General features: G+C 43.5%; 1 protein-coding gene across 1 annotated transcript; it reads right to left on the bottom strand.

Moving 5' to 3' along the window:
• Positions 1-437: 437 nt before the first annotated feature.
• On the bottom strand, positions 438-24356 carry MFSD10 (major facilitator superfamily domain containing 10). The gene is made up of 12 exons (XM_010583523.1): positions 24165-24356; positions 22934-23030; positions 18123-18226; positions 16987-17145; positions 14982-15170; positions 10436-10544; positions 9317-9428; positions 7823-7931; positions 5483-5573; positions 3645-3692; positions 2082-2171; positions 438-672 (listed from the first exon to the last, which is right to left on the bottom strand). The coding sequence occupies exons 1-12, from the start codon at positions 24333-24335 to the stop codon at positions 566-568; spliced, it is 1386 nt and encodes a 461-aa protein (XP_010581825.1). The 5' UTR covers positions 24336-24356; the 3' UTR covers positions 438-565.
• Positions 24357-24640: the final 284 nt, after the last annotated feature.

The following is a 24640-nucleotide window of genomic DNA, read 5'->3' as shown; positions in this document are numbered from 1 at the left end:
ATTAAAAAGGTCCACCTGTGCCACAGTATCAGTCAGGCTGAGCATCTGTGGAGATCTCGTGACAGCTGGATAGAAACTGCCCGTTAGAGGTACCATGTGGATTTGTTCTCTGCTGGACAGAACCAGACAGAACCGTGTCTGTTGCAGAGGCTGCGGGCAGTGCCCCCGGTGGGGCTTGTGCTGATGAGGAAGGGAGAGGCGCAGAGAAGAGCTCTGTGAACGCACCAGTGCCGTGTTCAGCAGCACCAGAGGGCGAGTTGGGATTGCAGCATGCTGCGTTGCTGTAATACCCCCCCTCTGCTTGTCTGATGATCTTAATGCTTTACTCAACTGTTTCGTGGGGTTTTTGTTTTTTTCTGTTTGCAAAGTGAGCCCCGCTGGCTGGGAGGCCATCTTAAACATCACTGCTTGTGGAGGGCCATAAGAAACTTGAAGTCTGTTGTTGCTGCAAATGGTCATGACCCGTCTCCGTGCAGAAGATCAAAATCCGCCTCTTCGTGTTTGATCAGCAGAGTCAGGTCTTGCAGAGGTCCTTGGAAGCTGGTGATAGTTCTGTGGTTACTTCCTACTCCTCCTTTCTCTGCTGTTTTATAGAGCTAAGTAAAACAAAGGGGATGAGGAAGAAAGCGCCACAGACGGTGAAGCAAACCTCTGCCCCTGCCAGCCAGTAAACTGCAAAGGAAACAAGATTTAGCTCGTTAGTACACTTGTCCTTGCATCAAGGTAAACTGGGCTTTAGAGCTGCTGCTGTCAACGACTTAGCGATACAGCTGTAGAACACACAACTACTGAATCTTTCACTGCACATCCTTGCTGGCCCATAAGTTATAAAGAGGAGGTGGCCAATAGCAGTGCTGGTTCTCTTCCAAGGAAAAGTGGTTATTTTGAATAGGATATTTTCATTCTTGCCAGTATGGCAACAGGGAAGTTCCTATTCACGCATTCATTGAGCTTTACAAGGCAACTATTCAACTCTGCCCCAGCACCTCCTCCACAGCTGCTCCTGGCACTGCCTGTGCTGCTCTTGAAGGTCTCTCACTGTTGGCATCGCTCTCCTGACGTGAAACACTCCTGAATCCAATGCCGAGGGCAGGACTTGGGCTGCACTCGGGAGCAGTTTTGCTGTTAGGTCCAAAGCTTGGCTCTTCCTTTCAGAAAGCTGCTGTGCACAGCAGTGGTGTGGTGAGCCAGAGCGAGCCAGTTGCTTGGCATATGGATAGTCAGGAAAGAGAGTCTGGCTTTGCTCAGAGTTCAAGCTCTGACTTGCTGTGTAGCTGCTTCCCCTTGTTCTGTCCCTTTACCCTGTAATGGCCTGGGGGAACTGAACCCCGTACAGGCGCTACCTGTGCTCCTTAGGCACGGTCTAGGTTTGGCCTTAGCCGGGGCCACGACGCACTGCACACTCCCTGAGCTCCGGGGCGTTAGTAGAGTGCAGACTCTTTTATCTAGTTTATAGGTTACAGATGCTTTTAATGATGAAAGTTCTTTACTGCACATTATTGACTGTCCCTCCTTCATTTGTCTTAATTAAAACAATTAAGCACCTTAATTAATCTTGGGATACAGCTTCAAGAGATGTGGGGGAACCAGTTACCACAGCACAGGAGACCTTTATTTCACCCACTCCTGTTTACCCAGTGCCAGGGGGGCCCCTCAGCAGGTGGGGTTACCTGCTAAAAATGGCTAAAACTATGCCCAGCAAAGGCAAGGGTTCCTGGTCAGCCTCTGGCTCTCTGCACACTGGGGCCAGGCCCTCCATGGTGCTCCTCTGCCCGCACAGCTACACGCAGGGCTTAATTAGGTTGACGCTGTTGCTGGAATTTTTAAAGAGTCAGGCAATACCTGCTGTCTAGTTTATCTCTGCTTGTATGGACTTTTTTAACTTATCCATGAGGCTTTCGTTGGTGCTAACAAGGACCATGTCCTGCCCCTGGTGCAGCTCTCAGGGGTGCCTACTTCTGCAGAGACAACTTCTTTATGGCTCTGAAAACGTGCTGCACTTCCAACCCACCCGGGCTGCGGGGACCCAGAGTGACACTGTATGTTGGCAAAGGCAGGGAGGAGCGCGAGGCCACACTCACCTGTAGCTGACAGGATCGGTCCCAGGGCCCTGGCAAGGGCGCCCAGGCTCCTCAGGATCCCCATGACTCGTCCCTTCTGGCTGGCAGAGCCTGTGCAAGCAGAGAGACATCAGTGCAGAGGTTTTGCTTGGGGCAGGGAAAGCATGCAGGGCAAGGCACTGCTGTAGCTCTTGGAGCCTTGTTCTTTTGGAGGTTATTTATTTCCCACATGCATCTCCCCCTCCCTTAATTTCACACTCACTGCCCAAGCTGCATTAATTTCTCCTCCACCAAGATAAACATGACTGCGTCACTGAAAAAACACTAGGGCTTGTCAAGAGTGCTTATCCATAGACAACTTGTCCTGCACCCTCCCCAGCCCCCCAGACAAAAACGACAACAAACAAGCTTTGCATTGTACAACAAACAGATCTGCTGAGGTGGCACAGGTGTATAATAAATACAGAAGCATGGATGCAAGTTAAGTAAGAGCAACCTAAAAGTGGCATTAATGAGCAAAGCCTTACTTTTTCGCCTCAGCAAGCACTGTAGTGCTGCCAACCAACTGAACCAAAGCTAAAGAAAGAACTGTGTCATCCACAGATGGCAACACAGCTACATCTGCTTTAGAAGGTTACATAGCAACCAGTGCCACAAACGCACAAGGTTTTCAAAAGTTCCTTAGAAGGTCTTTTCTAAGGAATCAGGAAGAAATGATTTTACTGCTGGCAGCGATGGCTGGTGTCTCTTCCAGAGAACCCAGGCAATTCCCTGCTCAGTGCTGTTTGTAGCCTTTGCCCACTCTTCCTCATCTTCTTAATCATAACCAGAAATATGGTCACTTCAAGTTTCCCCATCAAGTTTCGCACTGGAACAAGGTGCGTTACACAGTACAAAATTGAAGTGCGATACTGATGGTCACTCTGAACAGATCATTGCTGTTTGTCAGCTCTGAAACTATCCATTACAGAGTGACGACGGTTTTCAGAAACAGGTACAAGTCAGTCTGGGGTTTTCCTATGCTCCCTTGCGGGGTGTTTCTGAATTCCCCAGAGTCAGGATATTGTCTGCCCATCCCCAGCAGCCCCGCTTAGCTTCTCTTCTGTGAAGGACGTTCATAGAAGGGAAGGAGTCGAAGGCTGTAGCAATTCCAGCGCAACACAGCTGGTTCTGCCTTCCCAGGGCAAAGCATGGTGCGACCGGAGGGTAACGACAGTCATGGATCGCTGGCTATACTGAAAAGGGGCAGCATACAAGTGACCGGGAAGGGCTGTTTTCTAGGCTTTAGCCTCACTCCTGCAGGGGTGGTTATGGCTTCAGGGTTACATAAGTACAACGTGGTGTAGCAGTTCGCTGTAACACTTAGCATTTCTGCCTTCCTTGTTAATGCATTTGGGGGGAAAAGGGGCCTTTTATGAAGCCAAGCAGCAGCCAGAGGCACTGGTCCAACGTTCAGATCTGAGGCGGACCTACACCACAAGCGTTCTTGTTGATGCATCACTAAACTTGAGGTCAATTCTGTATTTGAGCCAAAGGTCAATTATGTGGCCAAGGGCTGCTGCTCAAAGCAGGAAAGACACTCACCATAGCCTGACACCACTGCTGACAAACACGGGATAACAATGGCCGCAGCTGGAAAAATCCACAAAAGAGACTGTCAATGAACAGCAGAGAACTCAAAACAGTTACAAGAGCAATAGTGAAAAACATGTGGCCCAAACTCGTTACTACTGCAGAGAAATATGCTGAGCTCTGGGGCACTGTACCAACAATGAATCATCAGGTTTAATCCAGTTCAATAATGAAAACAGCCCCTCAAAGCCAACCTGCACAAAGAGCCCAGAGCCACGAGTGCTCTGAGCAGATGTTTCACATTAGTGTCTCTCATTCTGTGAGCCCACAGGAAAGGGGCAGATAGGTCAGATCAGCTAACTAACTGGTAGTTTTCCAAATCGCTGTGGTCTTGTCAGGTGGAGCAGGGAAAAGGAATTGCCCATATTTCATATGAACAATGAGGTGGCTGTACACAGAATCGCGCTGTCCCCATGCATATGGCTTTACCGTACTCATGGATGGAAGAGGCAGCTATGTTCTGTCTTGGGAAATAAGACAATCAAGTCCAAGAAGAAGAAGTTACAAAACTTCTGGACACAAAAGCCAAGAGCTGTTTAACAATCACTGCCCTTTTACTGAAACAGGGGCCTTCTCTGCCAAGAAGGAAGTGCTTTAAGCATACAAAGCAGAATCTTTTCTGGGAAGGAAAAGACAATTGGAGAGCAGGAACGATAGACATGTTGCCTTAACTGCAGGCGCCCTAACTCCTGGGGCAGAGGGAGGAGGGGGGCGGGGGGGGAAGAGGCCCCTCCAGAGGCATTTCTAGCTGGCTTAACTGGGGAATAGATGGGGACTTCTGCCCAGGTATGGAGCCTAGGAAGATGAGGCTCCTAACTTAGAAGCACAATTAGACAAAATTAATACATCCTCTCACCTCTCCTCACCCAGTGGGCTTTCAAAAGCAAGTTAATCTGTCAATAAGACGTAGATTTTGAAACCTGTCAAACACACAGCTGTGCCTAGACAAGCAAGCTACTAAATAGATGCATTTTGTGGTTTACAGTTTACTCTTAAATCAAGCTGTATCATGCAAAAGAGAAGTCTGCTACTGTTGTAATTAGTCGTACTTGAAGCTTTTTAACAATAGTTATCAGCATTGGGAATATCTGCAATCTCTTTTCAGATAAGCACTTCAGTAGATGAATCCAACTTCATTCATAATCATTTCCCTGAATAACGGCTTAGATTGGCAGAATATTATTTATGTAAACACTTAAACATCTTTGAAAACCATCTGCACTTATCAGAAACAATAGGTGCAGTTTTGTTCCCTCCCTGAGCTACCAGCTTGCAATGCAAGAGAGCAGAGCGGTGTCCAGCCAGCACAGCCCCATGCCACAGTGTTCAGGGCAACACTGATTTACCCTCTCGCTCAGCCTGAACGCACACTCCGGCCTTCAGCTTCAGAGTGCGCAGGTCTCTTCAGCCTAAGAAATGATGCAGCCACCACAGAAATACAAAGACATGCCATCTCCCTTCTTTTCCTGAGATGAGCTATTTAGTGAATATTTTGCTTCTAGGTCTAGTAAGAGGGGAAAAAACCCCACCCTCAAGAGCTCCCCAGCGAGACAGGACAACAGGAGCACTGGAGATGCTTCCAAATATCACTATGGCAACTTCCCGTGATACAAACAGCATCAGAAAAAAAACAAAACCAGACACTATTTCTTCCATATTTTATAAACAGAAACATCAACTTTCTGTTACTTATAGTTTGAAATTAGAAGTGCATCTTTTTTAACAGGGTGAACAAATACATGAAGAAAAATTATTTGTGCTTAGCTTTCAATGCATTTTGAAAAGCTCACCAAAAGAGTACAACAACAGTCCAACACTCAGCATGGTCACACTTGCAGCCCATCCAATTAACAAGAAAGCTGGAATCAGCAACATAATAGCCTGCAAAATGAATGAGTCGCACAGTTACATTTAAGCCCTGCTTGTTAAAGCTTAACTCCAGGTGTCCTGCCAGTTCTCTTCTGCTGACAGGACTACATTTTAAGTTAGAAGCAGAAAGCCCTTTCTTCCCAAGTAGACTTTTCAAATTCACCTGGATGGCCACACATCAGCACAATTTACTTTTCTGTTCCCTCTCACTGTCACATGATTGCAGACCACATACAGGCTGGAGTCACCTGTAACATAGGCTGTAGTTATCCCACCACTGAGGAAAAGATGATTTTTGCAGGGTTCTCTCTCTCACACAATCTACTGGGTGTTGGTGATTTTTTTCTCTTGTTCAGTGTTGAACTGGACAGAAATCTAGCTTTAACTCTTTATCTCCTGAGCTGGTACAAGAGATCAAAAAGCTTGCATGCAAGAGGACTACAGCTCCTCTGCTTTTTCTCAGCAGTATTGACCGATTTTATCTTTAGCTTTCAGAGTCCATACTTCTGGAGCCAAGAGTTAAAAATGGGGGAGGAATGGCATTTAAAATTCAAAACCCAAAAGAAAAAACATTCTTCATCTCCTCCAAGAGCCTGGACTGCAGTTCCCCTGTGATGTCTCCCTCGCATACAGAGCTCTCACAGAAAAGACAGATCAGTTAAGATCTGCTGCATTTCATAAAAGAGGGTATTCACTCCTGCCAAATGTCTCATTTTGAAGATTTGGTTATAAATGAGCTACTGTAATCACTGTGCTAAGAGAGGCCACATTTGCCATATGACCCAGATTCACAAATTGCCAGAATAACTTCAGCACAAGAGGGAACTCCCACAAAAGCCACTCAAGCCACATACATCGACGGAAAGAGTGCCCCTTGGCCAGCGGGTTTCTGCATAGTGCACACGGGTGTTTGAGAAGCGATCAGCCCAGACCAACTAAACTAAGTGTTTAAAGGTAACTACAGTTAGTAGTTAGTGCAGGCAAGAGGAAGGAGTACAAAAATTAGTGGGGCTCTACTACTACTGATAAAATCAAAGAGCTGCTTGAACTTTGAGTGAACTATCCTAATTAACATAGTAAAAACCCTGCCCTCGGGAAGGGAAGGACCCCGACCAACAGAAGCCCCCTCCTCCAGGAACACTGCAGTAAAAGAGGAGGATGCTGTGACTAAGTGGAGCTGAGGCTGGTGAGAACCAAAAGAAGCAAGGGTGACGGAGCGAAACCGTGAAAGTACCGATCGCTGTTGCGTGGGGTGTGTACACGTCTTCCGCCTGTTAACCAAGGGGTGCTAGGTTTGCGGAGTCACCACCTGGCACCCATCTCTGTGCAGACACAAAATAAATATCTCAGCTCTGTGTGCAATCAGCTCTTTGCACACCGGGTGTGCACGCTGCCACCATTGAAATCACACTAGCCTCAAAATAACCCATAATAAGTTGATGGAGGCTTTAACAGTCCATAGCATGCCTACTACCAAGCAGCCAAGAAAAAAAGTTCAGGAACGCTTGAAACCTGCTTTTTTTAGTTCCACGCACAAACGTTAAGTGACAAGACATGTCTACTTGTTCCACAGCTGTGTAAGCTGCAGGGAACTGCTCCCTGTCATCCCAGTACAGCAGCAGCAGCATCTCTATGAAGAAAGAGGCAAGCAAAACAAACGCACGCAACACTTTTGTCAGTGAAACTTCAGTCGGAACATTGGTACATGCTGTTGTTACATGTAATGCTGATGACCACAAATCGAAGATTGGAGGAAGAAGCTATTTCCCCCTGCCCACCAGTGAAATATACTCTAGGGAAAGCCTGTCAAGCACGGAGATGGCCAGACTGATGATGTCGCTGAAAATTTGCCAGAAAAGGAGTCAGAGATCAGCTCTGAAGCAGCTTTAATAGTTTCAATGACTGCACTGCAAGAGAAATCACTGAAACAAAACAAAACCTTCACAGCGCTTCACCTAGCTTGCACAGACAGACACTCTGTTCTCATTCCCTACTGCAGTTATATGTGAAGAACTCAAAGTTTCAATAATATCATAGCTGATATGGTAAGAAATGGCTCTAATGTTCCAAAGTTTAGTTAGACTGGTAAGTGCCCAACAACCAGGGTCTTGAGAATTCATTTGGCTGGATTAATGAGGCACATATTTCTTTTGTTTTGACAAGTACAGTTACAGCCGCCAACTACCTTTTGTTGCACTTTAGACTAAAAATTAACATTGCAGATTTGTGGGGGAAAAGAAAAAAAAGTATTATTTTTTTACCTTTTTTACAGCTCTGATTTCATTTCCTGGCTTGATACGACGAGCATAGCCTCCCTGGATCACAGCCATTGTTATTCCAATAAAGAAAAACATCTTGCCCTGCTGCATGCTAGAAGGGAGGCAAAAAACTCAGATTATGGAGTCACGCACAGAGCATTCCACCCTGGGATTCACAGGTCAAGTATAGACCCTTTCCTGGACAAGTGAGAGAAAATGCTTTTTAGTGCTCGCATGAGCAGCACGAAGTTCTTAATATGTTGACATTAATTTCCATGGCAGGCAGACAGCAAGAAGATAAACCTCTGAGGTCTCACGTAGAGATGGGACAGCTGCTGGCAAATGCTGCAATCATCTCTAGGCTGCTATGATGTAGTTTAGTTGTTTCTAGGGTGGCCCACAAAGAGTCAACACGTTAATTACCCTGTGCCCTGGAAGTCTGTGCCATATGCACAGGAGTTGTTGGTTTCCAAGGAACACGTGTTTTGCTTTCTCACAACCACTGCCACCACTCATGCAGACTTTGATTAAGGTCACCAAGACACAACATGGGCAGTGGCATGGTGGTGATCATGTATTGCACCAGGAAGCTTGCAACATTATTCCCTCTGCCCTTAAATATTTCTTCAAATTTCTCTTTCATCTCTCTTACCTACTAAACTATGTGGATATTCTCAACTAAAACTTCTCACCTCCATAACAAGCTTGCTTGTCACACAGCCTGTACTGTTAGCATGAAGTTGTGTATCTACTACATGGTCATCCTGAAAGGACTGTGCAGAAGCAAGCTTAATACACTAGAAAACCTTTCCTTGATGCACACACATTAGTTAAGCCATGAACTGTAATGAAAGACAGACAAGGAAAGATGAGACAAACCTCTGAGAATTACTCAAAGGAAAGGACACACATAAGGAATCAAGCTGCAAGATCATGTTCCTGGCTGGAAATCTTCCTATGAGCTGGCAGGAAAAGTATTTCAAGCTGAGCTGCTGTTAGTGGATTCTGCTCTCTTTCTTCTCTTCTGTTTGACTAAAGGAAATGAAACTCTATGATGTAATGACTGTACACCATATGCAATGCAGAACTCTGATGAGCAAATGTAATCACATAGTTATCTCTCCATCCTTAGCCTTTTTTGAGCTTCAAGATTTGTCCTGATACTGAAGAACTCTTCTGGGCAAGAAGAGAACAGGTTTTATTATAATCAATACAACTAGCCCAGCTATACATATTTCAGGAGCTTTAATTTAATCTTGTGTATTGATTTTTCTCTAGTTATTAGAAGTTGTAGAATGAGTATTTCCTTTCATGATAAACAGTGTGCCTATATTTTCAAAATTCTTCCCACAAAGTCCAAGGATCACTGAACGCAGTGGTTGCTTTCTGAGTGTTTTTACTAACCTCATAAAGCCTCTCTTGAAAACAAATGAAGAGACCTCAAATCAGATTTTGGAAAATAACCTAGACAAAATATACAATATTTATCTTCTATACCTGCTGAACTGGAATCTCTGGTGAGTGAGAAAACTCAGCGTATACTCCAAGCCGGAAAACAGGAAGAGGTAGAGGAAATAAGCCAGGCCCAAGATTTTGAGATTCTGAAGATCTAAACAAACAAAAAACCAAACAAACACCAAGGGGGGGGGAAGAGAGAGAAACACGGTGGTGTTTTTCAAGCATAGCTTGAGAATGTAACAACAACAGTAGAGCAACATTTATCAACTGTACAGGGAAAAGTTCCCACCTCAGATGCTCATTTTAAATATCCATACAAGACAATGCCACAAAATGACTTCTGCCCACTACCTCCCTTCTTATGAGGGAAGGAGAGCCAAAAAGACTAATCTCTGTATGGGTCACCCTGGTCTCACTCACCCAGTCCAGCCCCTCTGCCTCACACTCACACCCCCACCTATATGAGGATTTATTTATTTTAATCAATACCTGTATCCACCTAATACTTTGATGCTGCTCTCAGGATGATACTGGCTAAAGCACAGTATCCCTTTCTGCAAGCTACAAATGGTCTGTGACATATTACCTTACTTATTCTTCTGCCAGTGCAGGGTTTAACAGGTTTTCTCCAAAGTGGCAAATACTACTCTATTCCTGATGCAGCAGCAAGGAGGACTGAATGACGTGTTGGTGTAGCTGCCAAACACTGATTTATTTTCTACAGCTTAAATAATTTAATATATAGAAATGGCCAGCTCAAATCCTACAACTCCAAGTCCCGAATTGAGAAATAAAATTTCAGTCTGAAGTTTCCTGGTTTGCAGCTCAAATAAGCAAACTCACATCTCCCTTACTCATACCTTGATCTATCTTTCAAAATCACTTTACTTACCCCATGCTGCAGCCAGTGCCTGAAGATAAAGCAAGTAGCAAGTCAGAAATCTTCAAAACACTAATCTCTAAAATCTTATTTTGGGAATAACAGAACCAGCATCCAAGGGAACTTGCAATTCCCTGTTCCTTAGTTTTAAATGAGGTGGGTTTTACATGAGTGAATGGAGTGCTCCTTCTGAAATGGTTTGAGTAAAGTTTTCACTTAGAAACCACTGTCACATACAAAAAGACATACAATATTATAAAAAGCCAGCTAACACTTACTCTCCTCTGAAGGAGATTCCTTTCCTCGGGTGACTGCAGAGAACTGAAATAAAGCCAAAGGACTGAGCAAGTCAACTGCTGCCTGAAATCCAGACGTCACAGAAGAGACCTGATCAGAGAAAGAAGGAGGTTTATTTAAAAACCTGATGTAATAACTACTGCAAGGAATTGACAATAACAGTCAAATATGCTTATACACCTACACAAATTAACTGAGATGAAACAAGGGAACTGGCATTGGGGTTCGAGTGACCCCCAACAACAGCCCAAACTTTCTGAACACAGAACTAGCTCCAGCACTATAACTAGGAGGTAAAGCACCGATAGCAGCTTTCACTGAAGACAGAAAACAGATTCTTCCCTGGGTTCTTAAAAGCAGAAGAGGGTCATTCTCCAAAACCTGAAGGTGCCTTTATTTGGTTCGCTTTTTGCATCATCCCTCATGTGCAATGAACATTTACTGGGCAAATAATGGCCTATCTGCCTGCAAGTTCATGGGAAGCCGGGGATTTGCTTGTGTGCTACAGGTCTGAGAACAGTACATGTAGCACATCAAACAACGGCCTGTTTTGGTAGTGGTTGTTCTTTTAGCTAGCGACACCTCCTGGGGAAGAAAAGGAAAATATAATTTTTAGAGAGATTCCTTGGAGAGATTTTAGAGATTCTGCCCAGACACATTGTGTGGCTTTTTGAAGAGGAAAATTTATTTTGTAGCACTTCTGGTCCTTGTACTCTGTACATCTCAACCTAATTACACATCTCATGGCACTCTCCCTGCTCTTCATCAACAGGAGCTTAGGAGATGCTTATTCTTTGATCTACAGGGAATTCAATTTTTTAAATTTGTTTATTTTTTATTCTAAGGTATAGAAAATTAAAGAAAATACTAATGAAGAAATAATGTCTAAATTCTTAAGGAAACAATTCCTTTTAAAGTAGGAGAATTTAGACTGTCACTCTACATGACAGTCACAGGAAGAGATAAGACAGACTCAAGAATCCTGAATAATCACACTAAGTATTTGACGTCTTCAAAGAACTGCACAGACTTTATCTGATGAGCTTCCTTCTCTTCCCAGATAGGGAGGGAGAGCGCTATTATCCCCTGAGGGCAGAGACTAAAGGTCAAATTATCAGTGGAACATAATCTCGGTACATGACCTCAGGATTTGTATGCACTGGTTTTAATAAAGCTGTAAACAAATAAACATTCAATATAGTATTAACATGACCCCTGTCTTACAGTCAGAGCTTCTGAGTATCCAACAGCAGAGCTCTGGAGCCCATTAGTCTCACAACAGCAACCAATTCAATATACCAGGCTGGTTTTGTATAAAGCCATAAAGCTGCTGATCCACATAGAGCAAACTGGGTGATTTATTTCCCCTTCCACTGCATGTATTGCAAAGAGTAAACAGGCACTCCCAAGAAGAAGCTTCCTCATGCTTTTAAAAGGTCTGTAAGAGGATTTCCTGAAGCTGGCTTGTAGCAATCCTCAGTTCCTGCATTTGTTGGCATGATGGTGTTTGTACTACAGCATAGAGAATCTGGTGGCTAGCAACTCCCTTCAAGCATGTTTGCCAGTAATAAAAAAAGCCCTGTAGTTTGTACCTGTTTTGAATTATTATCCACATCAGACAGGGTGCCAAGCTTCTTTGTACTACAAGGTTGATTTCAGTTTGGTCCAGAGGATATACATTATATATGTATATGTTTAAAATCTTAAGTGTTTTATGAAACATATATATGTATTAGATTTTTTTTTAATACACATGTGTGTGTGCATGTAAATTTCTTTTAATGTCTCCTATCTTTGACCTAGAAGCAGTGGTCTAGAAGCAACTTAATCCACTGATCGATAATGAAAACATTGTCCTAAAACTGACAAAAGTGTTTCACCACCCCCAAATAACAAAGTATACACTGCCAATTTCAGTCAATGTCACCAGCTGCATGGAGTTTAGATTCTTCACAGGTTCAAAATCTGCAACATCTAACTGTATTTAATTTCTATGTTTATGATTTATTACTCCAAAATTGCTCAATTTTACTTCGTAATTACCCCAAAAGTCACCTTGAATGGCAGACATTTTTCACAGTGTCTTTGTTTACTCTGTTTTCCTCTAGTGCAGAGAGACTAAGTAACATGTCTTGAAGGCACAGTCAGTCCAAATCAAGAATGCAGCCTGGGCTTTCCAAGCTCCAGCCTTACCCTTCAAATAAGACACTCTTCAGTATGCATAGAGCAAAAGCCTTATTTTTCCCTAAGTTTGCTAGTGATGCTGCACAGCCCTACACATAGTCCTTGCATAATTAGCTGGACACCATAAAAAAAAAAAAAGTTGTAAGACCCTCCAGCTAGGCAGCCTTGCCCATGACTAGCTTAGCTAAAAATTAACTCAAAAGCTCTTAAAGGGGACAGATTCCACTAGAGACCTTTCTATTCCTCCCTTCTCCCAAGCAGGTAACAGCAAAAGCTGTTTTGGCCACTTCATGTAAGACCAGTGTCTCTGACAGGTGAAAGGTACAGGTACTCTTCACCTGATAAACTTGTTGAACAGTTGAAAAAAAGGGGAAGAAAACCAGCAAAAAATCTGTTCTCTTTGGATGAAAACTCATCCCTGCTCTCCCTGTCCCCCTCCACCTTCCCCTTTCTACAAGTTAATTCCAACATGAATGAATGTGAAATACTTGATCTTCTCTCCTGTGAAAAGAGGACTGATAAAGAAATAAGACTATCATCAGAACACAGCATATTTCAAGGAAACAGATGTCTGATCCCACTGACACGTCCTCCTACCGGTTATCGTTATAATTTCCCCTCTTTTTACAGCTTTGTCCTTCCAACCCATCCACTGCTATACTCTGGGAGCACCTGCTCCAGCTCAGCAGCCCAGCCAAGTTCCAGAAGGGCAGCCAACATACCTGCCTTTCCTTCATCATCCACAGGCCAAGAAAACTGCTCCCCTCCCACTCAGAAATTGAGAGGAATTACCCAAGAAAAGAGCAAAGCAGCCTAATAAGTGAAATTACAAACACCCTAGAACACATAAATCACATGGGACCACTGCCCAGATGCAGGCTGAAAGGAGACAGCACAAAAGCACTAACACTGATACCAATCCCAAGAAGTTCCAATGCCAGACAAACCACTATCTCATCAGCTATCAAACACTCTATTTTGCGTGACTGGGACCTGACCCTGAGAGGCAGCTCTTAATCCACCTCACGCAATACCTACTGCTGCACAGAGCCCCAAAAAGCAGGGACAGAGCACTCATTTTCTTATCAAAATTCAGTCATGTTGACTAACACAGACTAGCTTATCAGAAGAACTCTCAAGAGAATAATAAACCGGGGAGGGAGGTATTCAGGCATCACACCGTCCTAAAAGGCACTGAAGCCATTTATCCCTCTACAGAAAAGGTGGAATTGTTTATAGAACACAGATTCACTCTACAGCACTTCCCTACATCAACATGTTGCCACCACCCCAGAGCGTGCAGTTCTAACCAAGAACAGGACTTTATCCGGAATGTTTAGAAACAGCCAAATAGGAAAGAGGAAGAGGTGATGCATGGAACGGCTGTTAAAAAAAAAGAAAAAAAAAATAGCTGTAGTGCTTGGGAAGACAACATGAGCGACCAATTGCACGTGAGACACAACCTGCTGGGAAACACTCAGAGAAGGTCTAAAGTTTTGCCCCAGCAGGAGCATTGCAGACAAAAGTTTCCTGAACAATTCCCACTGCCAAATGGGTTTGGCTATCCAGAGACCAAGCGTGCTTCAACGGCTGAGTGCTGCTTAGAAACAAGGGATGATAGGAAAGATCCAATCCAGCTGAAAGCCCCAGATTGAGTGCTTCACCCAGATACCTACAGCTGAATTGTCTCCCACACTACCAAAGGAGACTGCTCCACGAGATTTTTAATCAGATATATCTTGGACAGTGTCCGATCACTTAAAATTAAATCATAATGTTAATAAATGTTTGGCCCCACAAATCCAGTCACTGAGTTTTAGCAAATGTAGATATTTTCTACCTGTGGAAGACAACACAGCTCAGAGATAACAGTCATTTGCTACTTGAGTGTCCAAAATAATCAAGCAAAGACAAGATAATAGTTAAGAAAATTTCTAACATGCTGGCTAAATGAAAGAAAATCCAGTCTCTGATGTGTTTACTTTTATGATTAGCTGAAATTCATCCTGAGGGAGTCATTGTGATCACAGTTTTAAATTCACCCTCTTCCTCCTAAGGTCCCATTAATTTTTTAGAAATTTAAACCTTACACACCAAAACCAGCAATTAAGCAGACATGTTAACTATAAAGAATTTCTCATATTACACTGGGCTAAGAGGTAGGACCATCATGCAACCACTTTGACACTAGTCTGAATAATAATATTAAGTCCTAGTCCCAGGAATGAGCTAAATTCATGAGATACTGACTCAGCCCCTTCTTCATTGTTTCCAGTATTTCAACAGTTCTCAAATCCTGTTTTTCACAAGAAACACAGATCTTCAGATTGATAGTCCATTTACCCGTTTTTCTTTGGGAAGTGTCTCCGGAAGTAGGAAGAAGATGAAAATTAAATCAGCCACAGCAAACATGAGTGCTAACAATGCTGAACGAAGATAGAATACTTCTCCTTTCTCTGTCTCCATGGCTAGGTAAGCTCCGATCATGGGACCCAGGGTAAAACCAAGGGAGAAAGCAATGCCAATCATTGCCTGCAGTGATACAATGAACAGAGACATGTGGTTTTAGACACCAGTTTGTTCAGGTAGCTCAGTTCTAAAACAGTTTGGAATTCCTGGCATTTATCTTAAAGAAATGCAACCACCCTGAGGATGTACAGAGTGCACAGCAATGACAGTTAAATGTGAAAAAACTGTTATTTCCAAATAACTGATTTTATTTTCTGTCTAGTCAGGAAAATGGCAGGAACAAACTGCAACATGGTTATAAGTGAAAGGAAGTTGGGAAGGGAAATAATGATTCTCACCTCAGGGACTGCTCAGCCAGCAGATCCTTCGGCCATAGGATAAACTTTTGTAGTGTAGAACTGGAGAAGGGAGGACAGCACCATGGTAGGAATTCATAATGATGTCTACAGCTTCTAAAAAGCTTTGGCAATTTCTGTATTTAGGAATTTATGTCTCATGGAGCAAACAGGGTGAGGGGCGTCCCAGAACAACCTGAATTTAGTGCAACTACTAAAGAGGATTGATGAACTCACTATGAAACCAGCATATAGGAAAAGAGGTGGAATCTGTACACTCTGGGTGGGAGCTTAAAAAAGCACTGATTTGAGTAATCAGCCTCAGTGAGATTGCTTAAGAATACAACAGTGCAGGATCTGGCTCATTTTCTTTAAGAGACATTCAGAGATGTATACTTGCATATACAGGAACCAAACATGACATCCCAGGACACAATCCTCCTGCTTTCCTGAGTCTATTTAACTATACCTATAGTACTAAACTAAACAAGGCTAGGGCACACTCAGGTGTCACCTCACAGTCTCCAGTGTTGTTTCAGCCTGCCCAGCTAGCACTCTTCCAACCAATGCCCCATCACAGTTTGCGAATAGCATCAGTCAGACGCTATTCTCTTCCCAGAAAGCAGAATTAACATGCCTATTCTGCTCTGAAAAGAGAGTATAGCCATATGGACGTGAGCCATGCTGTACTAAGTGACTTGCTCTCATGACTTGCTCTCAGACCCTAAAAATAGGCCCTGACCCATTTTATTTACTAGTGCTGTATGGCTATCCCTCTCCATACATAAAAATACACGTTGGCTTACCAGGACAATAATAAATTGATTGGAAAATTCATTAGCTATTGCTGTGAAATCTAAAGCTTTCCCCTCCCAAGAAGCAGCTGTCTCGCATAGTGGCTTGTAACAATCTGTTGAGAGAAGTTTGGACCCCCAAGGTTTTTATAAGATGAAAGATCTAACTGGCAATTCACAGGCAAAGTTCAGCCTGCAGGGTGTTTCCATCTGGTCCACTGCCTTCTGGAAGAGGACAAGGCAGCTGTTCATATTACTTGCTGCTCAGTCAGCCAAATGCCACACCCTTTACCCACTGAGCTCAGATCCTGAAGCCAGTGCAGCATCCAAGGAAGTCAGGATTGTGCAGTCCTGCTGCACTTCCACAGTTTGGGAAGGTGAGAAAAAAGGGGTTGTCCTATAACTGGCTTCCAGCTACCAAAATTGGGCCATAAGACCTTTCAATTTCTCAGCTATTACAATGAAGATTACAGTTACCAGTAGGAGTAACAGTTGTAACAGTTACACAGGTAGTTTTTCCACCTCTAGGGCATCTGCATTTCACTTGTAGGTAAAATTCATTGACAAGTAAAGTCTGAGAGCTCACCAGCAAAATGATCTGGCATCCTTCCAGAAGCAGGGTAGTATATAAAGTTGTGTTTTCACTTGATCAATGAATACACACCTGAGGAAGACATTCTGAGCACCTGCAATCAATTAAAATTTACCTAGCAACAACCCAGAAACATACACCCCACATGTGTAACTCACCATGCCCTTGCTCCGTGCTTTTGGAGAGTGCAAGTCAGCAATTATAGCTGTGGAGAGGCTGACGTTCCCTTTGCTTATTCCACCTACGATCCTGGAGAGAAGAAAAATGCCAAAAGTCCTAGAAGCAGCCCATAGTGCGTATGATGTTATCAAACCCATCTGCAGAAGCAAGAAAGGGTTCTTTATAAAGCAGAGCAAAGCTGAAATAATTTCTGCGTATTTCCCAGCTAAACATTTAATGTTTTTGTTTGTTTGTTTTCAACACCTGCTCCAAAGCTCATATAACAGCAATGTCTGTATATATTGATACTGCACTATGTCCTGGACAGTGATATAAAATAAGAGAAACAAATCCATACAAACTTCATATAAATGTGAGATTACTAATAAAATTAGAAGAGCAAGGAAAGTTCAGAGGGAGCTAAATCAGTCCTGGGCACAAAACCACTTTTGTACATCCTGCTCCACTTGTTTCCAACTTTAAGAGAATTCTGATTTCAAGATAAGAATAATTCACAGTTCTAGCCCTTAAATTTCATAATCAATCATAAGCATGCATGCTTATTTAATTCACTCTCCACAAGCCTATAGGATAGAGGGATTTGTATATCATTTGCTGCCAAGTTCCTCCATGTATGTACACACTTGCTCTGCGCTGCTTCTGTAATTAGAACCCTATACCAGCGACAAAGAAAAAGTTTTGGAGAATGTTCATGTTCATAAGAAATAACACTGCTATACAGCACTTCCTAACCAACAATTCCCAGGCTCTGTGAAATAGGTCATGAAGTGATCAGCCCTCATTAGTCACTTGGGGAACTAAAACATACAGGGATTAAGTCTAACATTTGTAAACAGAGCATCTGAAGTCGTATTCCCATACACAGAGGAAAGAGATTCTGGAAAACCCCAGAAACAGATAGTATTTTGGTGCCTTCTATGTACAGTTCTGGATCTGGGAACCTCAGCTTAAGCGCTTGCATTTGGAAGTGTGGCCAAGTGACTTGGCAAGAAGCAGTCAACAACAAACAGACCTAGAACATTCAATTTCCCAATCCTTTGTGCTAACCACAAGACCATAGTGCCTTCAACTGTGTATTGAGATGTCATGACTAAAATTGGTATGAGACACATACGACTGTCATCAAGATGACAGGCCTTCTGCCCAAGCAGTCTGACACAGCACCAGTGAGGGGAGACGAGAAAAACTGTAGGATGGAAAAGATTGAGCCAATCAGACCTAAAAAAGAAAAATTAAAAAAAAATTACATGTATCATTAGACTTGCTGCCTTCACCTTAAATACAAATACAGTCAACCTGTTCCAGACCTATCACTCCATTACATCCTTTAAAAGCATGCAATTAAATGTAGAACAACAGCTATAAACAGCAGCTTTACTTTGAAACTAAGCCACCCTCTAAACACCGATCTTGCATTGTTATTTAACTGAGGTGGCAAATACAGACAGACCAGAGTAACAGGCATAAATCAGATAATTCACTGGTTACTTCACTGGTGAGAGGCATTTGAAACTCACTGGTTATAATGGAACACCGATTCTCCAATGCTTCCCCAGCTGACTACATACATTTTCTGTTCTTAAAGCAGAGATAAAGCAGTCTTTAACAGTCACAATTCTTTTTAGATTTTTTTGATTGTTTGAACCTGATTCTGTCACACTTAATTAGCTTTTCTTTCCTTCTTACCATGGAAAGAAGGACATAAGCACTGCTGTTAGTGAGGCACCCTAAGAGGTAGGAGTGATTCCAACAGACTCCAAGAGTCTTTTGAAATATGCCTCCAGCTTCTGTGATCTTTAATTCCTCTTCTCTCTTGCCATTTCTAGCTTCACACACTTATTAATTTGCACTACACTCTCAACAAGCAGGCAAAAAAATGCCATGCTGTCACAGTTTTTCTCTAAGGGAAAAACTGGGTTATACGTCTCAGATCATTCAGCTACCAAAGCTTTAAAAGGCAGAGGAGGCACCAGAACTCCTGCTCCCATCAACTTTGAGAGAGGCAGAATATTGATACTCTCCTCCTGGGGAGAACAGCTGCTTGTGATAACTCAAAAACCTGTGCAAAAAATCTTATAGATTGGTACACTGGCAGTTTATGTTAATGAGAGACAAGTATTCCTCCTTGTTTTTCTAGTACTGTAAAAACACCCAGACATGACAAACACTTCACAGCCAGGGAGCAGCAAGAGCAGGGCTGTTCCACATGAGGGAAGGAGCCAGGAGCCGAGTGTGACCACAGCACTGGCAGTGCCCCCACTAAGCAGGGCACAGTCCCACACGACCCGGACGGGTTGGGCAGAACAGGGTCTCGCTAGCAGGGTCCATTGACAGTCCCAGACAAGGCAAGGGTTATACAGCAGGTCCATCCAGGGAGTCCAGTCAAGACCAGCAGGAGAGAGATCAGAGAAAGGAGTGGAAACAAGACTATGATGTAGGTCCATTCAGGAGATAAGACACCTGCAATGTAGGTCTGAGGTTCATCTAAGAGACAGGGCCAGAGACAGCCCTGGAGACAAGGCTATCCTTATGACATAGCTCAGGCAAGGCCCAGGCCTGAGCTGAAATACAGCTCCTGAATCACTGGGCAGAAAGTGTGTGGGTGAAGGCTGGTCACTGCAACTAAGTATTGGTGCCCTCAGGGCCTTGACGAGGGCGCGGAAGGTTTCTGCCCTGAAGAGGTCACAGTCTAGACCAAGATGAAAGAGAACAGAATATATCCTGCACTGGGAGAAGCAACAAGATGATCTTGGAAGTATCTTTCCAATCCTATGCTCCTTGTAGCAGATGAAGGCAACGAAGGAATGAAGGCCACAGGAAGACTGCAGTGGCCTCTGATTAACATCACAAGTATAACAAACCTTTCCACTATAACCTTTTAAGGTGCAATCAGACAAGATGGACTGAGACAGAGCTGACTACAACTAAGATAGCTTGTTCATCTTCCCCTGCTTCTGCAGCCTCAGTCAACTCTCCAGTGAGCTAATTCAACTCAATCTGGCAGAAAACTAATCTGGAAAAAAAGAAAAGAACAAAAAAGTTTTCTGCTGGTTTAGCAAATTAGATGGCTCATTAAGAATAGCTGTCATCAAAGCCAGCAGAAGAGATGGAGTCAAATGAGACAGATACCAGGTTGATTCAGCCACCTTGTCTGCACCCTCACTGCCTGTGGCTGCCAGGTAGTTAGTGAACATTCCCACCACTACTCATTACTCTTCTAAATACTTTTCTTCAACACTTCTCTCCTAGAGAGAAAACAGCAAGGGATACCAGCTTCCTTTCTGAGACAAATAGCATCCATTTTATTTGCACGTTCCCAGTTAGATGCTATATTTTCTTCAAAGGGCAGAAGAGTCAGTTGAACACCTCTGGAAGGAGCCCAGAGATTTTTCCTTCCCCTTGAAAACAACTGAGCCAAGTCAAGGTATACGGCACTCCCAGGAGTACAGGACACAGCAGGCAAAAGGACAGGCAACAAGTTCAACACAACTGTGAGCTCCCAGCTTCTTGTTTAAACAGTCTGAGACAGAGAGAAGGAACAAGGAGGAGGCATGCAGTCAGGCCTTAGAGGAGGCAGAAAGCAGTTTCTGAGGGATTAAAGAAAATTGTTTTCTACCATTTAAAGCCAGTAATCTGACTGAAAATGAGAACTGAAACAACAACATACCTGCAAAGACACTGTGGGAAAGAAGAAAATTGTTTATAAACTTTCTAATGTCTGTTAAACCCCCAAAAACTACTTTAAATAGTAAAAATACATTCACACTTACATTCTAATAAAGTTTTGAGTTGTTTTTTTTAGTTCAAAAGCCTTTTGCTTATCTTGGGGGAGGCCTCAGCCTCCACTAAAAGGAGTAGGTCTAGACATCTCCAATTAAAATTAACCCAGACACCCTCTCACATCTTCATACTCTGAAATCCCAGTTCCCTCACAACACTCTAGATCACAAGGAGCCAAAAGACGACCTGATGTGTAACATGACATATATGCTGCTGGATTTCCTGCACTACTCCTGGTGGAGCTCACCCACACCAGAGCGTCCTAGTGACAGCAAATGTTTCTGGACCCTGAAGTAAGCAGTTCTCCTGCTTTTAATAGGACTAATGAGATTTAGAAACAGTGCTGCACTATAGCTGCCCAGGGCAGAGGTGAGACTTGAACTCACAAGCTTCTAACTCCACTGTTTCCTACTGATTGATTTCCAATCACATGCGGATCAGTTGTTAAGGGAGAGTAATTTCTGTGACTGTGCAGGGTGTAGCACAGCAGGCTCCTGACACTCAGCTGGCAGTCTGACAATAAGGAACAGCAGGCCTGTATTTCTGTAGCAATCTGTAGAACAAATTGGGCAAGATCATAGGATAATTCAGGTTAAAAGGGACCTCTGGAGGTCACCTACTCCAACCACCTGTTCATAGGGTCAGCTATGAGGTCAGACCAGATTGTTCAGGGTTTCATCCAGTAAGGGTTTGACAGCCTCTAAGGATGGAGACTACAAAACCTCTCTGGGCAACCTGTTCCATGGGCCATCCTCACTGTGAAAAAGTTCTTCCTCATGTCCAGCCTGAACTTCCCTTGCTTCTACTTATGCCTGTTGCCTCTCCTTCTCCCACCATGCAACACAGTGAAATGCCTCACTGTCTTCTTGATAACCTCCCCATAAGTACTGGAAGGGTGCTAATTGCTCCAGGCTGAACAAGCCCAGGCTCCCCAGACCCTCTGTCTTCCTGGCTCTCTGCTGAACTCATTGCAGTTTTGTCCTGGTTTCAGCTGCGATAGAGTTAACTGTCTTTTTAGTAGCTGGTATAGTGCTATGTTTTTGAGTTACGTATGAGAAGAATGTTGATAACACACTGATGTTTTCAGTTGTTGCTAACTAATGTTTAGTCTAAAGTCAAGGATTTTTCAGCTTCTGATGCCCAGCCAGCAAGAAAGCTGGAGGGACACAAGAAGTTGGAAGTGGACACAGCCAGGGCAGCTGACCCAAACTGGCCAAAGGAATATTCCATACCATATGATGTCATGCCCAGTACATAAACTGGTGGGAGTGGGGCCGGGGGGGATCACCGCCTGGGGACTAACTGGGCATTGGTAAGCGAGTGGTGAGCAATTGCACTGTGCATCACTTTTATCTTCCAATCCTTTAGTATTGCTATTGTCATTTTATTAGTGTTATCATTATCATTATTAGTTTCTTCTTTTCTGTTCTATTAAACCGTTCTTATCTCAACCCAGAAGTTTTACTTCTTTTCCCAATTCTCTCCCCCATCCCACTGGGTGGGAGGGAAGTGAGCGAGCAGCTGCGTGGTGCTTGGTTGCTGGCTGGGGTTAAACCACAACAAGTTTATGGATGCCTTTCTTGTACTGGGGGGCCAAAACTGGATACAATGCTCTAGATGTGGTCTAACACGTGCTAAGTAGAGGGGGACAATCGCTTCCCTCAATCTACTGGCTCTGCTTCTGTTCATACAGCCAGGTGCTATTGGTGCTTTTGCTGCCTGGGCTGGTTCCTCCTCAGCTTGCTGCTCACCAGGACCCCCAGGGCCTTTACAGCAGAGCTGCTCCTCACCAGTCAGTGCCCAGTCTGTACCACTGCAATGGACTACTCCTTCCCAGGGGCAGGACTTCACATTTGTCCTTACTGAATTTCATAAGGCTCCTGCGGGCCCATTCCTCCTGCCTGTCTAGGTGTCTCCAAATGACAGAGATGGGGCTGTCCAACTCTTCATTGCTATCAGTGTGATGAAAACAAAATCACTTATAGCCTACTGTGTTATTTAAATCTAAATCTAATAACAGGCAAGTATGCTTTTTGTATTTCTTGCCATTTTCATCATCATTCCTCACATCAACAGTGCAAATAACTTGAAAACACACTTTGGTTTTTTTTGTGGTCTGTTAGCTTGTTTCTTTAATTTCCATACCTCCAAACAAGACACTGTTGTACTTCCGCTCCGGAGGCATCCCAACCATCACCGCAAACCAGTCCACACCACGTTGCAATGACAAATAGAATCCATCCTGCAAAACAGATAGTTGGGAAATAGAAGCAGGAAGACAGTCGCTCTGTTTCATTTTCAAAGACAGCATCAGAGCTTAGTTAGATGATTCCTTCCCTCCTCCTCCCCCCAGGGAAAACCTCTTTGCTGATCAGTTGTCACAGGCTAAAAGTAGCTTAAATTGTAAATGCTAACAGGCAGGAGATAATTGGGTATATGTGTTTGGGTGGAGGAATATCTGGATTTGAACTTTTTAAACCATCAGGTCTGCTACTTGCTAAAACTTGAACTAAGTAAAAGTGGAATGTCCTGAATCTTTCAATTAATAAAGCAACATGAGACATACTCTGTCCCTCTGCACATATTAACCATTTAGAATGGGAGAACCAGGGATTTGTAAGTCCAGAAAAAAGAGGTGGTGTGAAAAAGAATGGTTCCTGAAAAGAGGAGGAGGACTTGAAAAGAAGAAGGGGACCCTGAAAAGAAAGTGAAGATCTTGGCTATAGCAAATACACTGGAAGTGGGGGAAGATCCTGGAGATCAGAGCCCATGGTTCCAGTTAGAGATAAGGATGTAAGAAAGACAAAGCCTATAGCTGCAGTTGGAGTGGGGTAGGAAAGCGACTATGAGATAGAGGTGTGGGCTGCAAAAATAATTCTCCCCTGACATCTTCATCTTGTCCAGTAACACTTGAGAATGCGTTCCCAGAGCAGCAGCCAGCTCCCTAAGAATGGAAGTTGAGACCTAGTGAATGTGATGCTGGGGATGGGAGGAAGCAAGTGTGTGAAATACTCAAGCAGGGTAAAAGGTCTCATCTCTTTGGTTCTTAGATAAAACCCAGGATGCAGATCCATTGTGGATTGTCGTTTACTCTGTCTCACCAGTGACAGCAGTGTAAGTTAGAAATGCACTGGTAATTACAAGGACTGGCCCCTAAGAAATACCTGAATTTTCCCCAAAACATGTCTCTCATTTTAATGAAAAAGCAAGAGGGAAGAGTCTTATGCAGGTTCACAAACAAATTCAGTCCATACACCATTTAAATGTGCTGCCTATAGCTATTTGGTTTGCCCCAAGGCAGGGGATTTTCCTTCCATCCTTCCCTAAAGATCTCATACCTAAGATTTTCAGCAGGCTGACTTTCTCTGTTACTTACCTCAGTCTGGCTGTAATAATCAAGGATGGAAGGAAACAGTGGCAAGATGAGAGCGAATCCCAACAAGTCAATGAAGAGTGCCAGGAAGACAATTGTAATAACACGACTACAGTTCTGTTCTTGCTTGTCATTTATGGAGCTGCTGCTGCTTTCTCTCTCTCGCAGGGCCATGTTCCCAGGTGCTCTGCTTCTAGAAAATTACATTTATATCTGGTCAACAGGAAGCATTTTGCAGGCCTTTCATAACAGTATCTTGCTGATTCATTCTCACTTTCTACAGACTTCACACACAAAAAAAAGCTACCTGATTTTCAAGGGAACAGGAATCGCAACTCTCTAGTCTTGGTTATTAGCTCAGCATCAAGTTTGCTGGCATCAAAAACAGACTACAATGGCAATAAGATAACTTTATTATAGGAACATCCCAAATAAAACACAGAACTAAGGAGCATTTAAAGTTTGTTAACATGTGAGCA

The sequence above is a fragment of the Haliaeetus leucocephalus genome, unplaced genomic scaffold (genome assembly GCF_000737465.1).
Source record: "Haliaeetus leucocephalus isolate CR32 unplaced genomic scaffold, Haliaeetus_leucocephalus-4.0 Scaffold906, whole genome shotgun sequence".
Taxonomy (NCBI): domain Eukaryota; kingdom Metazoa; phylum Chordata; class Aves; order Accipitriformes; family Accipitridae; genus Haliaeetus; species Haliaeetus leucocephalus.
Note: the sequence above shows the minus strand (reverse complement) of the source record. Positions and strands in the feature narration are given on the sequence as shown.